This window comes from Salvelinus namaycush, chromosome 37, assembly GCF_016432855.1.
Source record: "Salvelinus namaycush isolate Seneca chromosome 37, SaNama_1.0, whole genome shotgun sequence".
In the NCBI taxonomy this organism is placed as follows: domain Eukaryota; kingdom Metazoa; phylum Chordata; class Actinopteri; order Salmoniformes; family Salmonidae; genus Salvelinus; species Salvelinus namaycush.
The window spans coordinates 2,368,064-2,388,984 of NC_052343.1; the positions used below are offsets into that span (position 1 = coordinate 2,368,064).

A 20,921-nucleotide genomic window follows, 5' to 3' on the forward strand; every position below is an offset into this window, starting at 1 on the left:
TAAGAAGTGTTTTAATAATCAGTGCATGATGGCATTGGGCATTTTCTGGTTTTAACATAAGAGCTCCATTGGACTACTACTCTCACCGGGAGCCTTCGCACTGAGATTAGCCACGCCGTGTCTCTTACATTTTCTGACAAGTGATTTGCCCATGCCAAACTCTTTCCAAAAGCCTAATCTCTGATGAAGCAAGCTAAATGACACGTTGTTTGCGTAGCTAGCTAGCTATTTGGATAGGTTACCCTCACGTATCTGAATATAGTACATGATGTTTACTGATCATGAAAAGCATGAGTTACTTGTCGTATAATTCTGATCATAGAGCTAAATGTAAAATAATCGGAAATGTATAGCTCTGACTATGCTCTTCAAGAGGTGATGATATTAAAACCAAATAGTTACAACATTTATTTAAAAATCCCTTGAAAATGTCAGGTAGTTGTCAATGCTTTTTAACAAGCAGGGGGTCTCCCAGCAGCCAAATCAAACGCTCTAAACTGTATTGTGACATTTAATTGATAACGACCTTTTGCTTACCTACCCATACTCTCAGATCGCCTAGGGGCTAGTGGTTGATCTGGAAATCAGCCACAGCCTTCTTCAAGCCCTGTACTCACCCCTCTGAAGTTGCTCATGGCCTGGAAGTAGACGAGGTAGCTCTTGCGGGGGTCCAGTGGGGTGTTCCAGTAGCCATTGTAGGTGTGGTTGTCCCCCACTGTGAAGGGGCTGGCTTCAGGCAGGCTGCTGGGAGGCAGCTCGGCCGTGTAGTAGTGGGGGGTCCCTCTGGCTTGGGCCTCCCCATGGGACATAGGCAGAGGGAAACAGTCCTGAACCCCCAGTTCCCTCTTCACCTTCCTGCCACTCTCCTCCTCTACCACAACCTGGTACGTACTGGTGGACACAGAGCACAATACAAGAGGTTGGTATAAATTATTGTAAGATGTTTCTCATTAAGTTTGATCATATAGGGGTATTAGCAAATCATGTGTATGTGCTGTAAATGTGACATCTAATGTCTATAAATCTTATATATCAAATCAAATCTGTGTGTCTGTTGTGTTCTCACCTGACGGGTGCTCCCCTGCCCAGGGCGGGGCGAAGCAACACAGTGATCGTGCTCTCTGTTTCACTCAGAGGGGACGGCATGTCTCCATAGTCAAACATAGGAGCTGAGGAGACAGAGCACAGGAGTACAGACACAGTTATATTATATTGCAATTAGACTGACCTTGTAATAAACAAGATAATATACATAAGCACACACACGTACTTATACACATGCTCTTACACACACTTTAACACACACATACTCTCAAACCACACACTCACACACACACGCAGACATACACGCACGCACACAGACACATCCTTCATCAGTCCCCTTTAAAAGCTGCTGAGCTGTGTCTATCCACACATCCTATCTAATTAACATACAGCCTCTTTCCCTATTCTCTCATAAAAGGTCTGCAGCCCCATTGACTCTTGTGAGTCCCGTTCACACAGAAATGTCCCTCCCGAATGTCCCTATGTTCTGGTTGTCTTGGATACCGAGTGCAATTAAAAGTCATGGAAATGCAGGACAAATAGTAGGAGCTTCTCATTTAAAGGGATTTGGCTGCGATTCTCCCAGGAGATGCCTCCTTCTGCACGGCGTGTCTATAATATCCCTAGTCAATTAGTGATGGGGAGGAAAGGCAAACTATTACGGAGGAATCAACAATTATGGTATAAAAAAATTGGGTTTGGAAAATAGCAACTAGCTGAAATAAAGTGAGGCGTTTAATAAGTGTGTGCTTATTTTATTCACACGTAATATAAAAGCTCTAGCGTCCTACGAAGAGTCTGTGAGGTGTTTGTTGTCAGCAAGGTGTTGGTCGGTTGGGAGTAGGTTTTGAGGGGCTTTATTGGGGTAAGCTCAATGGAGATAAAGTAAGAATTAGCTTGAGGGTTGTGTTCAGTTCATTGTGTGTTCTGTGGTAGTTCACTCTGGAAGACTGTAGACTAGATGGCAGGCTCTGTAGCTGTCTTAGCAGGGGTGCACGCACATTATGTGGAGTTCGTTATAGGCGCTATAAGCTATAGTTGTCAGTGTAGCAATGAGAGATGCTCAGTACATGTGAATGTTCTGCTGTTCTGAGGGGAAGGATGATACATAAGGGCTTTTGGACTCTCTCTCTGGCCACGTACCAGCAGGTCCCTGTCTGACGTACAGCCGCCAAGGAGTGATTAAGCAGTATATCTATAATTAAAGAACTCTCAGTACTCTCCTTTGCATGGAGACACACTCATACACCCACTGAGAGAAAGAGAGAGAGAGAGAGAGCAAGCGGGAGAGAGAGAGAGAGAGAGAGAGAGCGAGAGAGAGAGAGAGAGAGAGCGAGAGAGCGAGAGAGCGAGAGCTGTATTGAGGTTTCCTCTGAGGTGTTTTTATTCCTGCCTTTTTACACAGGGAAACATGCATCATTAAAAGTGAATAGAACAACAGGGATGGATTTCCTTCTTCAGTAATAAGCTCAGAGTCTGTCTCTCTCTCAGCTGGGAGATGCTGCATGGTCCCATGAAGATAGCACTGCATCTATCCTTACAAATAACAACCGTTGTTTCCCCTCTGCTCTTTGTGCTTTGTTGTGTGCGATGAAAGGGTGTCACTCCTTTTGAGAGGATGGGAGTGGTAGTACAGCCTCCACTCCTCTGGGAAAACTTTCCACTAGATGTTGGAACATTTCTGCGGGGACTTCCATTCAGCCATGAGCATCAGTGAGGTCGGATACTGATGTTGGGTGATTAGGCCTGGCTGGCAGTCGGCATTCCAATTCTTCCCAAAGGTGTTTGATGGGGTTGAGGTCAGGGCTATATGCAGGCCAGTCAAGTTCTTCCACACCAATCTTGACAAACCATTTCTGTATGGACCTCACGTTGTGCACGGGGGCATTGTCATGCTGAAACAGGAAAGGGCCTTCCCCAAACTGTTGCCACAAAGTTGGAAGCACAGAATCGTCTAGAATGTCATTGTACAGTATGCTATAGCGTTAACATTCCCCTTCACTGGAACTAAGGGGCCTAGACAGAACCATGAAAAACAGCCCCAGACCATTATTCCTCCTCCACCAAACTTTACAGTTGGTAATATGCATTCTGGGCAGGTAGCGGTCTCCTGGCATCTGCCAAACCCTGATTCGTCCGTCGGAATGCCAGATGGTGTTTTATGAAATGTGTTACAAATGTATTGTAATGTTTTTAATATTGTATAACTGCCTTAATTTTGCCAGACCCCAGGAAGAGTAGCTTAGCAGCAGCTGCCTTAGCAGCAGCTAATGGGGATCCATAATAAATACAAATACAAATGGTGAAGTGTGATTCATCACTCCAGAGTACGCGTTCCCACTGCTCCAGAGCCCAATAGCAGCATGCTTTACACCACTTCAGCCAATGCTTGGCATTGCGCATGGTGATCTTTGGCTTGTGTGCGGCTGGAAACCCATTTCATGAAGCTCCTGACGAACAGTTCTTGTGCTGATGTTGCTTCCAGAGGTAGTTTTGATCTCAGTAGTGAATGTTGCAACCAAGGACAGATGGTTTTTACGTGCTACACGCTTCAGCTCTCGGCGGTGCCATTCTGTGAGCTTCTGTGGCTTACCACTTCGCGGTTGAGCCATTGTTGCTCCCAGACATTTCCACTTCACAATAACAGCACTTACAGTTGACGGGGGCAGTTCTAGCAGGGAAGACATTTGACGAACTGACTCGTTGGAAAGTTGTCATCCTATGACGGTGCCACGTTGAAAGTCACTGAGCTCTTCAGTAAGGCCATTCCACTGCCAATGTTTGTCTATATCTGTGTGCTCAATATTATATACCTGTCAGCAATGGGATGTGGCTGAAATAGCCAAACCCACAAATTTGAAAGGGTGTCCACATACTTTTGCATATCGTGTATTTACAGACTCCTGTTATCTCCTTCCGACAGTTGATGTTAAACTTTGATCCAGGTGCAAAAGCTAGATGCAAAGCTTGACATGGCACACGTGGAATCGCACTCTACACACACGTACACATAGATTTTGTATTGTAGATACAGTGCATTCGGAAAGTATTCAGACCCCTTGACTTTTTCCACAGTTTGTTACGTTACAGCCTTATTCTAAAATGGGTTCAATAGTTTTTTTCCCTCATTAATCTGCACACAATACCCCATAAGGAAAAAGCAAAAACAGGGTTTTAGCAATGTTTGCAAATGTATAAATAAAAAATTATTAAGTATTACATAAAAAGTATTACAAAAAAATTCAGACCCTTTACTCAGTACTTTGTTGAAGATCCTTTTTCTTGAGTAGGACGCTACTCTAAGCTTGGCACACCTGTATTTGGGGAGTTTCTCCCATTCTTCTCTGCAGATCCTCTCAAGCTCTGTCAGGTTGGATGGGGAGAGTCGCTGCACAGCTACTTTCAGGTCTCTCCAGAAATGTTCGATCAGGTTCAAGTCGGGGCTCTGGCTGGAAGCCACTCCTGCGTTGTCTTGGTTGTGTGCTGAGGGTCGTTGTTCTGTTGGAAGGTGAACCTTTGCCCCAGTCTGAGGTCCTGAGCACTCTGGAGCAGGTTTTCATCAAGGGTCTCCCTGTACATTGCTCCGTCCATCTTTCCCTCGATCCTGACTAGTCTCCCAGTCCATGCTGGTGAAAAAAATCCCCACAGCATACGGCAGCCACAACCATGCTTCACCTTAGGGATGGTGCCAGGTTTCCTTCGGACGTGACGTTTGGCATTCAGGCCAAAGAGTTTAATCTTGGTTTCCTCAGACCATATACGGGCGTTTCCATTTTTAGTTTCTGTCTATAGACTGGGAGCAACAAAATGGAGTCATGGTCAGATTTGCCGAAGGCAGGGCGGGGGAGGGCTTTGTATGCATCACGGAAGTTAGAGTAGCAATGATCCAGAACGCTAGCAGCCCGTGTCACGCATTCGATATACTGACAGAATTTAGGAAGTCTATCTCTCAGGTTAGCTTTGTTAAAATCCCTGGCAACAATAAATGCAGCCTCGGGATGTATGGTTTCCAGTTTACATAGAGTCCAGTGAGGTTCTTTCAGGGCCGACGAGGTATCTGCTTGGGGGGGGGGGGGGGGGGGTATACACGGCTGTGACTATAATCGAAAAGAATTCTCTTGAAAGATAATGCGGTCAGCATTTGATTGTAAGGAATTCTAGGTCAGGTGAACAAAAGGACTTAGACTTAAGTTCCTGTACGTTGTTATGATTACACCATGAGTCGTTAATCATAAGGCATACACCCCCGCCCTTCTTCTTACCAGAGAGATGTTTTTTCTGTCGGCGCGATGCATGAAGAAACTGAGTGGCTGTGATAAGGGATATGGGATAAGATCCCATGTCCAGGGTGGAGGTCCGAACAAAGGATCCGCTTCGGGAAAGACGTATTCCTGGTCGTAAAGTTGGTAAGTTGTCATCCCTTTTATATCCAATAGTTCTTCCCGGCTGTATGTAATAACACTTGAGATTTCCTCGGTTAACAATGGAAGAAATAATACATAAAATAATACATAGAAAAACAAATAACTGCATAGATTCCTAAGGCCCTGAAGCGAGGCGACCATCTCTGTCAGTGCCATCTTCAGATCCGCACAGAAACTAAAACAGGAAACGCCCATGCTCAGGTCTGTCCAATGCTGGTCTGACCAATCGGATTCCACGCTTCAGGATTGCTTCGATCATGTGGACTGGGATATGTTCTGGATAGCTTCAGACAACAACATTGATGTATACGCTGACTCGGTTAGCGAGTTTATTAGCAAGTGCATCGGAGATGTTGTACCCACTGTGACCATTAAAACATTTCCTAACCAGAAACTGTGGATTGATTGCAGCATTCGCGCAAAACTGAAAGCGCAAACCACCACTTTTAATCATGGCAAGGCGACTGGAAACATGACCGAATACAAACAGTGCAGCTATTCCCCCCGCAAGGCAATCAAACAAGCAAAGTGTCAGTATAGAGACAAAGTAGAGTCGCATTTCAACGGCTCAAACACGAGACGTATGTGGCAGGGTCTACAGTCAATCACAGATTAAAAAAAGAAAACCAGCCCCGTCACGGACATTGATGTCTTCCTCCCAGACAAATTAAACAACTTCTTTGCTCGTTTTCAGGATAATAAAGTGCCACTGACACGGCCCGCTACCAAAGCCTGTGGGCTCTCCTTCTCCGTGGCCAACGTGAGTAAAACATTTAAACGTGTTAACCCATGCAAGGCTGCCGGCCTAGACGGCATCCCTAGCCGCGTCCTCAGAGCATGCGCAGACCAGCTGGCTGGTGTGTTCACAGACATATTTAATCAATCCCTATCCCAGTCTGTTGTCCCCACATGCTTCAAGATGGCCACCATTGTTCCTGTTCCCAAGAAAGCTATGGTAACTGAACTAAATGACTATCGCCCCGTTGCACTCACTTCTGTCATCATGAAGTGCTTTGAGAGACTAGTCAAGGAGCATATCCCCTCCACCCTACCTGATAACCTAGACCCACTCCAATTTGCTTACCTCCCCAATAGGTCCACTGACGATGCAATCGCCATCACACTGCACACTGCCCTATCCCATCTGGACAAGAGGAATACTTATGTAAGAATGCTGTTCATTGACTACAGCTCAAAATGTAATACCATAGTACCCTCCAAACTCGTCATTAAGCTCGAGACCCTGGATCTCGACCCCACCCTGTGCAACTAGGTCCTGGACTTTCTGACGGGCCGCCCCCATTTGGTGAAGGTAGGAAACAACATCTCCACCCCGCTGATCCTCAACACTGGGGCCCCACAAGGGTGCATTCTCAGCCCTCTCCTCTACTCCCTGTTCACCCACTGCGTAGCCATGCACGCTTCCAACTCAATCATCATGTTTGCAGACGACCCTACAGTGGTAGGCTTGATTACCAACAACGACGAGACGGCTTACAGAGAGGAGGTGAGGGCCCTCGGAGTGTGGTGTAAGGAAAATAACCTCTCAATCAACGTCGACAAAACAAAGGAGGGGATCGTGGACCTCAGGAAACAACAGAGGGAGCACCCCCCCATCCACATTGACGGGACAGTAGTGGAGAAGGTGGAAAGTTTTAAGTTCCTCACAAACATTTACAGATGCACAATCGTGAGCATCCTGTCGGGCTGCATCACCGCCTGGTACGGCAACTGCACCGCCCTCAACCACAAGGCTCTCCAGTTGTTTGTGCGGTCTGCACAACGCATCACCGGGGGCAAACTACCTGCCCTCCAGGACACTTACAGCACCCGATGTCACAGGAAGGCCAAAAAGATCATCAAGGACAACAACCACCTGAGCCACTGCCTGTTCACCCCGCTATCATCCAGAAGGCGAGGTCAGTACAGGTGCATCAAAGCTGGGACCGAGAGACTGAAAAACAGCTTCTACCTCAAGGCCATCAGACTGTTAAACAGCCATCACTAACATAGAGAGGCTGCTGTCAACATACAGATACAAATCTCTGGCCACTTCAATAAATGGACTTAATAAAGGTATCACTAGTCACCTTAAATAACGGCACTTTAACCATGTTTACATATCCTACATCTCATATGTATATACTGTTCTATACCATCTACTGCATCTTGCCTATGCCGCACTGCCATCGCTCATCCATATATGTATATGTATTTATTCATCCCTTACATTTGGGTGTATAAGGTAGTTGTTGTGAATTTGTTAGATTACTTGTTATATATTACTGCATTTTCAGAACTAGAAGCACAAGCATTTCGCTACACTCGCATTAACATCTGCTAACCATGTGTATGTGACCAATACAATTTGATTTGATTTGACCAGAGAATCTTGTTTCTCATGGTCTGAGAGTCCTTTAGGTGCCTTTTCAAGTGGGCTGTCATGTGCCTTTTACTGAGGAGTGCATTCAGTCTGGCCAATCTACCATAAAGGCCTGATTGGTGGAGTGATGAAGAGATGGTTGCCCTTCTGGAAGGTTTGTCCCATCTCCACAGAGGAACTCTGGGTGACCATCGGGTTCTTGGTCTATCAGAGTGACCATCGGGTTCTTGGTCACCTCCCTGACCAAGGCATTCTCCCCCGATGCTCACTTTGGCCAGGTGGCCAGCTCTAGGAAGAGTGGGTGGTTCCAAACTTCTTCCATTTTAGAATGATGGAGGCCACTGTCTTCTTGGGGACCTTCAAGGCTGCAGAAATGTTTTGGTACCCTTCCCCAGATCTGTGCCTCGACACAATCCTGTCTCTGAGCTCTATGGACAATTCCTTCGAACTCATGGTTTGGTTTTTGCTCTGACATGCACTGTCAACTGTGGGACCATATAAAGACAGGTGTGTGCCTTTCCAAATCATGTCCAATCAATTGAATTTACCACAGGTGGATTCCAATCAAGTTGTAGAAACATCTCAAGGATGATCAGTGGAAGCAGGATGCATCTGAGCAAATGTTTTTGTCTCATAGCATAAGATCTGCAAACTGATGTAAGTAAGGTATGTCTGTTCTTTATATTTTTAATACGTTTGCAAACATAAAAAAAAACTGTTTTCGCTTTGTCATCATGGGGTATTGTGTGTAGATTGATAAGGAAAAATGCATGTAATCCATTTTAGAATGAGGCTGTAACGTAACAAAATGTGGAAAATGGGAAGGGATCTGAATACTTTCCGAATGCACTGTAACTGCCTTAATGTTGCTTGACCCCAGGAAGAGTAGCTGCTGCCTGGGCAGCAGCTAATGGGGATCCTCAATAAATACAAATGTATAGACACACATTCAAGCGTGAACACACACACCTGCAGGTGTGCACACACACACCAACACTCACCTGAAATGTTGGTGGTGATCTCAGTTAGGGCGGTCTGGCCGAAGCCCTTGGATGTACGGGCGCGGACAGAAATCAGATATGTGGTGCCAGGGTGAAGGTTGGAGAACATGTGATAGGTCTCGTTCCTCAGCTTCGACACTGTTCTCCTAGGTCCTGGCACGTTGATTCCCGGGTCAGACGACTCAATGCTCTGATAGCTGATCTGTGGACAGATTAAAAAAAAGACACCAGAATGATTCATACAGCAATTATTTCTGAGAGCATGAGTTATTTACTTGTGGAGCAACTATCCTTTAACTTTTGCTCAATTGACTTTCTCTGAGGATTCACATCTGACTTTGAAAATTGTGCTGCTGCTCTAAGTCAATGTACTGATTGGTAATATTTTTTTGCAAATCAAAATCTATCAAATGGTATTAATCACTTGCTTCGTAAACAACAAGTGTGTTCAATGCAGAGAGTAAGAAAATAGAGAAATAATAGAAAAGTAAAACATGTAATAATAAAAGTAATAATAGATACACAATGAGTAACAATAGCTTGGCTATATACAAGGGGTACTAGTACCGAGTCGATGTGCAGGGGTACAAGGTAATTGAGGTAGACATGTACATATAACTCAAAATAAAGTGACAGAAATAGCAGCAGACGCACATGTGATGCAGTCCAGTGTAATGCTGTTTTGTCATGAAATTGGAATCATTATCAAACCGTTATTGTTTTGTGCGTTTACAGATTTCACAACCTGCAGGTTGCACAATAACAAGATGCTGATGATTGTGTTTGGCTTGCTAATCCATTCGTAATGGCCAAGCCTGAAGGACATTCATGCTAATGTGGAAATGTGTTCTGTGTGAAATATTGATGTTGTTGGAAGCAACTTTTTTTCCCCACCAAGTCAAACTCCCTTATGGGATTCCACCCATGTGGCATCAGAGTAATGTAAAAACTGGGAATGTTAAATAACACAGACACGCCTTGCTTCCCACTGACTTGAACCAAACTATTGACTATGCAGATTATTTTAAAAGCACTATAAGAACCCATGCAGGCGTGGTAGCTGTGAAGACAGCCAATGACTGTACAAGGTACACACAGAGACCTATGTGTTCCTCATAAAAAAAGCCAATACAAAAGCCGATAATAGCCTTCAAAAAGAGCAAAGAGGACCAAGAAGGGGCTTGTGAGGCTGGAGTCGTGGCGGTCGATGGGCTCAGGGAGACAGGCCAAAGCTTTAATGGGAGAGAAATTAAGAGGATTTCTTCTGTGGCTCCGTCTAAAGCTCTCTTTGTCAGCTCAGAGAGATCAGGACGCTACGGGAAGAAAATCCATCCCTGCCTCCACTTTATATGTCAAACCACAAATCCCATTTAATAATATCCTCCTTGAGATGACATTGAAAGAGAGAGGGCTGGGTGAAGGCTTGAGGCCGGTATAGGTAATACTGTACTGAGCACCTACCATAGGTGAAGACAAAAGAGTGAGACTAACGTTACAAATTGTCTGTTTTCATCAGAGACCTACTCCAAAATTAGCATGAATAAATTAGTGCTAATAAATGAGGGTGAAAAATGTGATGATGCATGGCAGTGCTATATGCTGATAATTTTTTTTCTTAACTTCTCTTGGTGACAAGGTGCCAGACTATTTTCCAGCTCTAGATGTACTATTAGATGCGTGGAGAGAAACAGAGAGCGCTCTGTGGGTTGGACTATGAGCTTGTAAAAAAATGTACTGTACAGTACTGTAGCTTCTGCCTGTATTCTTAAGGTCAAACAGCTGTGTTGTGTCTATTACCTCAAATAACAACCCCTTGTAAAATATAGCTATTGTTCTGTCCTTGTTTCAAACTCTCTGTTTGAAAAGTTCTGTGACATTTCTCTCCTAGAACTGACCTATACTAATCAATGCCTGTGACACTGCTCTTGCTGACCTAAACTACACCAATCAATGCCTACAAACTCTAATAGGATATGGGGGCCAGGAGGGTGAACCTGAGAACTTTGGGAGATGTTTAGAGGAAGATGATTGGAGGGCATCGAGCAGAGTGGGAAGCATCCTTACCTCGTATTGGGTGATGAGACCATTGGGTTCCACTGGCTCCTCCCACTTGAGGAAAATCATGTCCTCCAGGGGGGTGAAGGTCAGCGATTCAGGGGTGATGCCACCGGGAACTATGGGAAATAAGCAACAGGTCAGGCTATTGAAGCGGTAATATCATGGCAAGCATCTCATAATGTCAATATCATATTCAGTGGTCAATGTCACTGAGTCTCTCTTACAATGTTAGCTTCAGAACTGAGAATTCTGCCCCATGTAGGACATAAAGGACTATATGTTGTGTTACCCATAGTGTATATAGTCAGGGACCGTCAGAGAGTGTACAAGCAAAGAGAATAGGAGATGATCGACGGATATAAAACCACTGAAGTAGAGCAATCACTATAGTAAATAACAAGTACTTACAGTCAATTCAGACTGATCAGGTTCATACTATCATCATGATGGTGAGGTTCATATTACGTGATACAGAGACCCCTAAAGACATTACTTTGAGCACTGAGTCTGACAGTGACATGATATAACTACTGTACAACGGTGGACAAGGCATTTCTATTTTACCATGAGTCTTATGCCTTCAAAATACCTCAGTGAAAGAGTGGTGATTAAATGCATCCTCAGCTGATGGCCAGTGATGACGTTCCTTCGTATAAATGCTGAATGCTGTTAAAACTTTGCCTGGCCTGGACACCAGGGGGAAGCCTGGGCCTAGACACATCCCTATAAAAACAATGCTCACTGTTTTTATAGTATCCTCTGTGCTCTGTGGTTTTCTATTCCAGACCACAATCCCCATTAGTCTGTGTGTGTAGAGTGCAGGGTGGAGGGGGAGTTGGGGGAGAGGGATCAACCCTGGGGCTAAAGCAACAACCATTCAGCGCTGTGAGGAAACAGCTGAGTCTGGTGTTGTTTCGGTAGTGACAGAGTTTGGAAAGAGAGTTCCTGATTTAAAAGCTTTTTGAAGAGCGTGTTTATAATTGACAGGTATCTCTTTTTTTTCTCTTTCTCTTTCTCTCTCCCTCTCTTTTTCTCTCATTCTCGTTCGCTCTCTCACACACACTTTTTTTTCTTCCTTTGGTGTGAGAACAGTGCGTTTGTTTAGTTTCTTTTTAATGGAAAAAATGTATTCGTCCTTCAGCCAGGCATCTGCAATGCACAGAGGCAGCTGTTGGCTGCCTTTGCACAAAAGGAATATATTGGGAGATATGGGGGGAAATCCGTTCTCTCTGGCTTACTGGTGGGCCTCAGATATGATTATTAATATTTCATTTTCATTTGAGAAAGGAGACGAATCCTACGGTATGCTGATGCAGCCTCTTTGAGATGGTCACAATGCTTTTATTCAAGTCTACTGAGACACAACCGTATGGGAAAGGAGACGGACCATAATAGTTATGAATCCCTTCAATCAAACTGTAGCTACTTGCAACGTCTGCTTCCAACTCACACACTCAAACACGTAGATCCCCCTGAACACCGCTCACTTTCCAGCCCACACTCTCAAACACCTAGATCCCCTGAACGCAGCTCACTCTCCAGATCCCAAATCACCTGGATTCTAATCACCTGTTCACACACCTGTATGTCATTATCACACACTATTTAGTTCAGTTCTTTGCACTCCATCACTGTGAGGTAATGTTTGTTTTGTGACACACGTCTTTCAGAGCTCTGGGTTTCCCGTAATTTAATCCTCCTGTATATGACAGTTTTGGCCTGCCTCACTAACGACACCTTTTGCTTATCCCCTGCCTGTACTTTAGCCTATCGGATTTCCTGTTATCTACCTATTGCCTGATCTCCCGGACTACGTTACCAGCCTTTTCCCTGCCTGTACTGTTGCCCTTTTGGACTCCCTGTGTATGACCTTCTGCCTGCCCCTGGACCCAGCTACCTGCCTCCTCCTGTGGTCCTGATAATGGCATTTAAATGTTTAAATTAATGATTAGAATATTCCACCCTGAAACCATATAATTGTATGGAATTGATTATAGTCAGTAAAATTATAATTAATGATGTGTGTAGTTTTAGTCAGAAGTAGGGTAAAACAATATATCTGTACAATATATCTTTATAGTATCTTAAACACAGACTGTCTGAGCAAAATTCGCTGCCGACCTGGCTATGAGAGATTTGGGAGAGGGCAGGGAGTACTTCTCACGGTCTCCCTAATCTATGTCGGCTGTGTAGTGATACAGTATGTGCGTAGGATACCTGCTGTTTGTGTGTGAAGGTATGTGCGTAAGGAGCCAGTATAAAATGGATGGTTTTGTACAACGGACTGGGACGTCCTCGTGAATAAACATTTTGGCTATTGTAGCTGGGACTCTGTCTGTTTCATTCAACTATAATCTTACAAATTCTGGGTTGCAGACTGAGCAGTTTAATTGAATTTCAGTTTATGAACATTGATAACATAATTCACGTAACAGGTCCTTTGCAATAAACACCTGCTGCGTCCTGCGCTTGAAACCATCTCTCTGTCTCCCCTCGTGTTCATTACACTACTGATGTTGACTGACCCAGTGTTATCAATCCCAACTGTATAGATAGCTAGATTTTCTTGCCCATTTGAACAGCACTTTTTTGTTCATTTGTTAATACCCTCCAGAGAAAAGTTTTGGATGACTCCCTAGGTACTTTGAGTTATTTTGGTCTCACAGAAGTTTCACCACTACCTAAACAGACAGACACCAAAGTGATCCATGAACAGTATGTCACTAAAACATTCAAGTGTTTCTTACAGACCTCTGGGAAGCAGGGATTGAGAAGGTAGACAACCATGTGAGGAGGTTGGATGACAGCCAACAGACCTTGCCAGGCTATCAGGTACATCTCAAAGCACTGATATAATGTACCAGCAGTGTTCAGCAGACTCCACACATTTTTGGGAATAGTAACCAACAACCTGAACCGTGGCTTGACAAGACTGGAGTATTGCACCACTGAAAAATACTATTTTCGCATTAGGGCACTCTAACACAAGATGGTTCCTATCATTCTACTTTCTGTGCCCTGTATGTATCAGTTCCTTTTTATGTCTCAAACATTCTCCCATGTTATTACGGTTTCTATGAATATGTACCCTGTATTAGCTCCTAAGCACAGTATATGTCTCCAACATTCTCCCAGATTATTCTGGTTTCTATGAATATGTACCCTGTATGAGCTCCTACGTACAGTATACGTCTCCAACATTCTCTCATCACTTACTGTCCTCTTCAGTCTGGAAGGTGAACTCCCGACCCTCCTTCTTGCCCTCGGGGTTGGCAAGCGCCAGACGGACCCGGATGGAGTGGTAGGCCGGGAGGTCGCGCAGGGTGAAGCGTGAGGCATTGTGCTCCACCGCCAGGCACTCGCGCACAGTAGTGTTGTGCCCGCCGCCGCCCCCTGCGGTGGCATAGCGGTAGCACAGGGACACAGAGTAGGTGTGGCAGCGGGTCAAGTTGTAGGCCAGCGTCTCCCACTGCAGGGTCAGCTGCCTGGACTGGATCTCTGAGGCTGTGAGACCTCGCAAGGCCCGTGTTGGTTCTAACAGAGAGGGAAGGCGGGAGGAAGGGAGGGAAAGGAAGAGAGCGAGAAGGCAATGTTATCAACTAGGCCCAGGTCTTCTTTTGAAAAACATATTTTTATCTCAAGAGACTAACCTGGTTAAATAAAGCTGAAATAAAAACTGTTTAAACACAGTGTAAATGACAAAATCTTTAAGTTTTAATAAAATCCTTTAGTAATAGCCCTGATGTTCCCATGTGTGACAAGTTCTGACAACGTTCTCTCGGTCACGCCGATATGTTGGAAGCTGTTAATCCAAGCTAGGTGGCGCTACCATCTCCCATCATAGAGGTCAACAGTTTTCCTGCCAGAGAGAAACTGTGGGCGCGGCACACTCACGTCCCCCGCCAGCCATGCACGGACTCGTGCCAATTACGCTAATTAATGGGACATGCTGCGGGTCTCTGTCACACCCCCGCCAGTCCCCGCCTACGTGTCAACTAGCAAATTGAGTGTCCGCTATAGTTCCATGCCAAGAGGCCAAATTCAGAACCATAAATAAGAGCGCTGTCCAAGGGCATTCAATTCCGCCAGTATATTTTTATTGCTGGGTCATTTTGACAGGCTGTTTGTTTTTAGCAGTCACCCAGTTACTTCTGGTCACTGCTGGGTTTGGGGTCAACCCTGTTTCCTTTGATTCAAGCAGAGAGAAATACAGCCTTGTCTTTCTACTCCTCCCTCGGCATAGACAGATAGAGGGATACAGAGATACTGAGAAGCCTCTGTGCCTTCAGGCACAAGCCAGTCAGTGTTGCAGTAAGAGATACAGGCTACAGGGGTAAGCCAAGGACAATCTCATTACCAATGGAGGCATTTGTCACAGCCCATTATTAACACAATCGATGCCTTTTTGTCAAACAATATTCCACATAATGTATTGTATTGCTTTGTTCTTTTAATAGGGATTCGTGACTAATGGCAGAGGAGAGTAAGATTGAGAGTGACAGAGGAGATATGGAGCGGAGGGCTCAGCAGTGAGAAGAGTAAGGTTATATCAGCCAACGTCTTCATTCCTGCACTGACTATAACACTCAAAGGGATTCTTCTCTCACTGCAGCTATTTGTGCTGAGGACTAAAACAATGGAGCTAATGCATCGATGAGCGAGGGGAAGCTTAAAGGAAGAATGGGAGTAATCAAAGGAGATGGATTTGAAAGGTGCTCTCTCTGAATATGCAAGGAAACATACGAGCACAAACAGGCACATGCACACACACACACACACACACACACACACCCTAACGCACCACTCAAAAGGCTATCTCTTCCTCGTGGATATGTTTCTCTTCATCCCTTTCTATTCATTATATCTCTCCCCGAAGTGTATCCATTTATCCCTTTCTATTCATCATCTTTCTCACTGAAGCAGAATTTCATGACACTGGCAATCTATACTTAAGCCCCTCCACAGTCACCTCTTTACCTTCCTAATTTGTTTTCTGGCATCTCGGTCTAGAAGGAAACATGACCACTGCTTTGTTCTGAACATCAGTTTGTGACAGCAGATAAATATGTGGGCAGGGTGATAAAGTAGTGGCACATTAGACGCGGCAGGAAATTCTAGAACAATTGTTCAATTTGATTGAGGATTGTCTTTATGGCGTAATTGATAGTCTGCACAGTCTCACAGCTAAATAAAGAGAGGCTTTAAACTGATGAGCTGATGACAAAACCACCGAAGAGGCCACAATGTGGCCATTGTGGATTTTCATCAAATTTGACTTTTGTGCCAACACCCTTCCCATTCCCCTAGTCTATTTGTCTGCATGCCACGTTCGAATGTGTGCGGCACACACTCCCCGTCAGCCTTCGGAGAGGGGTTGCAGCATCCCCAACAGGGCCCAGAGCCCAGAGTGGCATGCTTGTTCCTCACGGTATAGAAGTGAGAGGAAAGGAAGAGCTTCTGGTTTATTACCCCCACTAATACTGATTCATGGGATTACCTGTGGACAGGGTTGTCCTTGGCCTGGGTTGGTGCTGAGCTGTGGAGGGAGTCTGTGGAGACTTAACCACAGGGGAGATGGGAGATGAAGGGGGAATGAAGCAGGAATGCAGTCACTGACAGAGAGGCCTGCCATGATGGACGAGGAAGACGAGCCGTGAAAGAGATGAGCACACTGTGGTTCAATGTTCCTAATTTTAGTCAGGCACCGGTATGAAGCCCCTCGCTCAGCAGAGAGGTTTGGTGGCAGGGGGCTCTCCAGAAGGCTCAGTGACCCAGAAGCAGGTGGAAGCCTATTAAAGAGGTTGGAAATAACTTGTCTCCTCTGTGATTTACTTGAGGGGCTTTGAGCTACGATAATGCAGCCCTGCTGATAATCACAGTGATGGCTCATCAAGCACACCTGGCTGGCCATCAGAGGCGGGCGGAGACCATGTTCACATTCACGGCCATTAGTTTTACAGCACTCACAGGAGGACGCCCGGGCTCCACTATATAGGTCAGAGCAAGCCAGGAAGAGAGGCGTTGTTCCCACGGAACAAGCAGAATATACCCAGTCCATGGCAACACTGTTTTTTGGAGAATAAATTAACTTTAGTCATAAGAACACGAAGAGGGTCCAAGCATCCCGTCTGTTCACTCTGCTAACTAGCACACTCCCAGAGATCCCCACTGTGACATGACCATATATTTCCTCATGCTTAGACCTAAGCAGCCCAACAAAGGTGAGGAGGATCATAATGCAATGATGAAGTGTGGGGTCAGTGTGGGTTCTGGACCAGATGGTCTGGGGGTTGGGTCAGTGGAACTCAAGGGTGTCCAGGTGGTGATTAGAGACTCCTGGAGGGTGAACGAGGTGATGGAGAGGAGTATGCGAAGGTGTGGGAATCAGGATCAGGCCACCAACAGAACAAACAAGTAGACACAACAACCTAAACCTTGTGTTGTGAAAACAACAGCTGGGGAAATTACAGGGCAAGAAGTCAGGCTTTGATATCTGAGACAGGTATTTGTTGTCACCATTGGTATGAAAATGATCTGGAGGAAAAGAACATGACAGACAGGATACAATGGTGCCACTAAAATAAATGTACATTAGAACCGTGTGTGCATCCTCTCTCACTTCACAACTATAAAATTCCCTCTCCTCTTTCCCTGTCTATCTCTTTCAAAATATTTGAATTTTTTTCCTTGTGTATCTTTTCTCTACTTCATCTCATTTTTTCCCCCTGTGTTTTTGAGCGAGAGCTGGCTCTGGGCTCTCTATTTTACTGATGAATGGGTGGTGTCTGCGGCTATTGGGAAAAGGGAGTGTGCTTAATGTGTCATCAGACAGGACATGGAGGCTGTGGTTGGTGGAACAGGGAGGGGGAGTGAGAGATGGTTTGTGGTGGGAAGAGATCGCTGGGCATATTAAAGACTGATGACTGTGGAAGACATGGGACAAATGGCCACAGGAAATAGGCATGGTTTTTGTGGTTAAGTGTGTGTGTGCATGTGTGTGTGTGTGTGTGTGTGTGTGTGTGTGTGTGTTAGTTGTTTTCTTCCAGCAAAAAAAATATTTTTACAAAGACCACCTCTCAATCTCACAGAAGGGTTTCAGTCTGGAATACAATTTGGCCACATTATCACCACAGTCGATGGTCTGCCATTCCACTTTTCAAATTCAATTATATAATGAAGCAATTACTCTGAGATTAAATAAAGTCTGAGGAAATATCCTCTCTAAAATGACCAAAAATATGAGCGTTTCTGAGGTTTCGTAGGTAAAATCCACAGACGAAGCAAACTGCTTGTAGAATGATACACTTCCCTCTATTTATCAAGACTAGAAACATATCAGTCAGACCAAGAAAACTAGAATGATCTTACAATAAAAATTGCAAATCATTTTAAAAAATTATGGTAAGACTTTATCAAGGATTTGCAAGTGGTTAATAACATGTATTACCAAAATATGCTGTGTTACCAAACACTGACAACTATGACAATGTCACATACTGTACAAGAATATCTAGACCTTGTCACACCGCCCAGACCCTCACCTGCACACTTAGTCCTGCTGATGAGGGGTGGTCCGGGTGGTCCGGTGCCGCCCTCTCCGGGCCGGGTCAGCAACACACTTATGTGATACTCCGTGTCTGGGTCCAGGTGCCACAGCTTGTAGGTGACCATGTTGACCCCATGGACCTCGGACCAAGGTGATTGGCTAGCCCGGTACTCAATCTCCTTCCTGATGATAGGGCCATCTCCCAGGATGGAGTTGGTGTTGAGCTGGATGATCAGATATGTGGAGCCCGCTCGCAGCAGCTGTGGGGGCGCGATAGGGGAGGGGGGAACTGTGGGAAGAAGACAGGGTAGGAGGCTGTGAGGTTATTTAAATGTTATTTTTGCTTCGATACACTGTAGCTGTATTCATGTGACATTTGAGGACTATCTTGGTCAGAAGCGGTTGAACTGCATTCCACTGTCCATAAAAGTACTATGTACTATTGCAAATCAGTCTTATTACAACATGCTTATCAGTTTTCATACTTTCACGCCATCTACAACCTTCAGGTTTGTTTGAGCCCCCCACAGATCAAGGGTTCAAATAGCAGATTGGACACACCTATTAATAGCGCATTAACGAGCCATACATGAACATAGCAGATAACCGTGAGTGAAAAGAAAACTGCTGTACATATGGTCTGAGGAATGTGTATGATCTCAGAACACAAGCTCTCTTAATTGAGCGATGTGTGCCTCCCGCTGGCACCATAATTAATGCAAGAGCTTCACAGAGGAAGTCACCATGATGAAAGAAGACACCCAACATCATTTCGAGGGCAAGTTGCCAAAGCAGGATTAATTTCAGAGGCCACCGTCCAAATGTCACTTACAGCAGACTCTCGGAGCCACTGAGCAATTACACAGAAATGTGACTGTGTGAGGGGAAGAAGGGAATGCAGAAAAATTAGGACTAAGAGCGACAGAAAGATCAGAGTTAGATCTGTGGCTGTGACTAATCCCTGATTCCTGCAGAGGTGCCGGTGTCTATTATGACTGTCCTCTCAGAGGGCTCTCGTCTCTGCCTCATCCCATGGACACTTCCATGGAGCACGTACACACTGCAGGCAATCATGCAAGCCTCACAAGCCTCTGGAAGCACAGGGAGACACTATATATTGATGTAATTTCACCTCATCTCACATCAACAATACTCCCGTACTGTACTTTCCCAAGGATTCTATAAGTGGCATTATTCATTAATGTTGCATTTCTGTTTTCAGCACCATTTTGTATTTAGGAACACAAACCCAGCTGACTGTATCAGCTGGAGGTTTGTTAATATAGCTTTTTATTTACTTATGTATTTGCTCAATTATTATTATTTTTTCGAGATCCCTGAAAAATATTTTTTTATCGAAACATGACAACTGATATGATAAATCTTAGCCAAAAACACCTCAGGGGTGTTCTAAAATGTGTTCTACTTTGCAGGGACTGAACACTGTCCTCCATGGGCCTCTTTGCAATTGACATGATTACTTTGTGCATGCAATCTATGGGCCAAATGGGGAGCACTTGTGGGATCTGAAATTAGTTGATCAAGCTAATTAAAAGGCTGATTACCCTCTCGTTAGCGGGGGCAGTGGGGGAGGGCTGTTTATAAAAGCCTTGTTAAGGGGCACGCACTGCAGTCCCTGTGAAATACAACACAGAGTATGAGTTATGGCCCTGTTGCAGAACGGCTATGCATCAGTTCTCAGGAGTCAGGACAGAACACACCATGCCAAAAATAACCCACATATTCTGAATTTTAAAAAGCTTTGGCAACAACCATGTCACTACTATAATGCTACTAACAATTCTAGAGCTGAGAATTCTTTGTACAGTTTTCTATGGAGCTGAGCACATTACTTGGAGATTGTATGGCCCTCTGTCTGTGAATTGATTGAGGCTGTTGCTTACTGGCAGACACCGTGTGAGCTCTGTGCTGGTCTGGCTAGGGGCTGTGCTGTCATCCACCAAACGGTACGTATCACTAAACTCAACGTAATCCGTGCTACTATCAATTGATTAGATTGGTGCTACTTCACAAACCCCCCGTTACTTATTCTCTCTCCCCCTCCTCTCTTTTTTCTTACTCTCTCTCTCCTCTTTCCCTCCCCTCTACCACCTCTCCCTACTTTCAAGGCCTGTTTCAAGGAGTGCTGATGCAAAGGATACAAAGCACTAGAGGAGACGAGTAGAATAGGACTTCTCCATGTCCTTATTTCCCTCTCCATCTCATTCCTCTGGTTTAGGGATTGTGGCCTGGCGTGGCATCAAACCCTCCTATTGAGCCGTGTCATCAAAGAGCTGTCAGAGCAGTGTCGGGCTCTAGGGTTAGAGTGAGTAATGGGACTGAGGTTGGGCCATCTGCAGAGCACGATATGAAGGGGCAGAGATATTGGATCAACATTGGAGTCCAATAGATCAGCTCTCCAACACTGCTCTACTGATCAGCCTGGAACAGTATTATTAACCTTT

The 20,921-nt window shown here is 45.0% G+C and overlaps 1 protein-coding gene across 1 annotated transcript in view; it reads right to left on the minus strand.

Moving 5' to 3' along the window:
- Window positions 1-20,921, minus strand: part of ptprub (protein tyrosine phosphatase receptor type Ub) — a 259,721-nt gene that overhangs the window by 116,739 nt on the left and 122,061 nt on the right. The window contains exons 7-12 of the mRNA XM_038977378.1: window positions 18,452-18,745; window positions 14,127-14,444; window positions 10,917-11,026; window positions 8,853-9,054; window positions 1,067-1,169; window positions 618-891 (exon numbers count right to left, since the gene is read on the minus strand). Coding sequence (XP_038833306.1) covers window positions 618-891; window positions 1,067-1,169; window positions 8,853-9,054; window positions 10,917-11,026; window positions 14,127-14,444; window positions 18,452-18,745 — 1,301 coding nt within the window. The remainder of the gene's footprint in view (window positions 1-617; window positions 892-1,066; window positions 1,170-8,852; window positions 9,055-10,916; window positions 11,027-14,126; window positions 14,445-18,451; window positions 18,746-20,921) is intronic.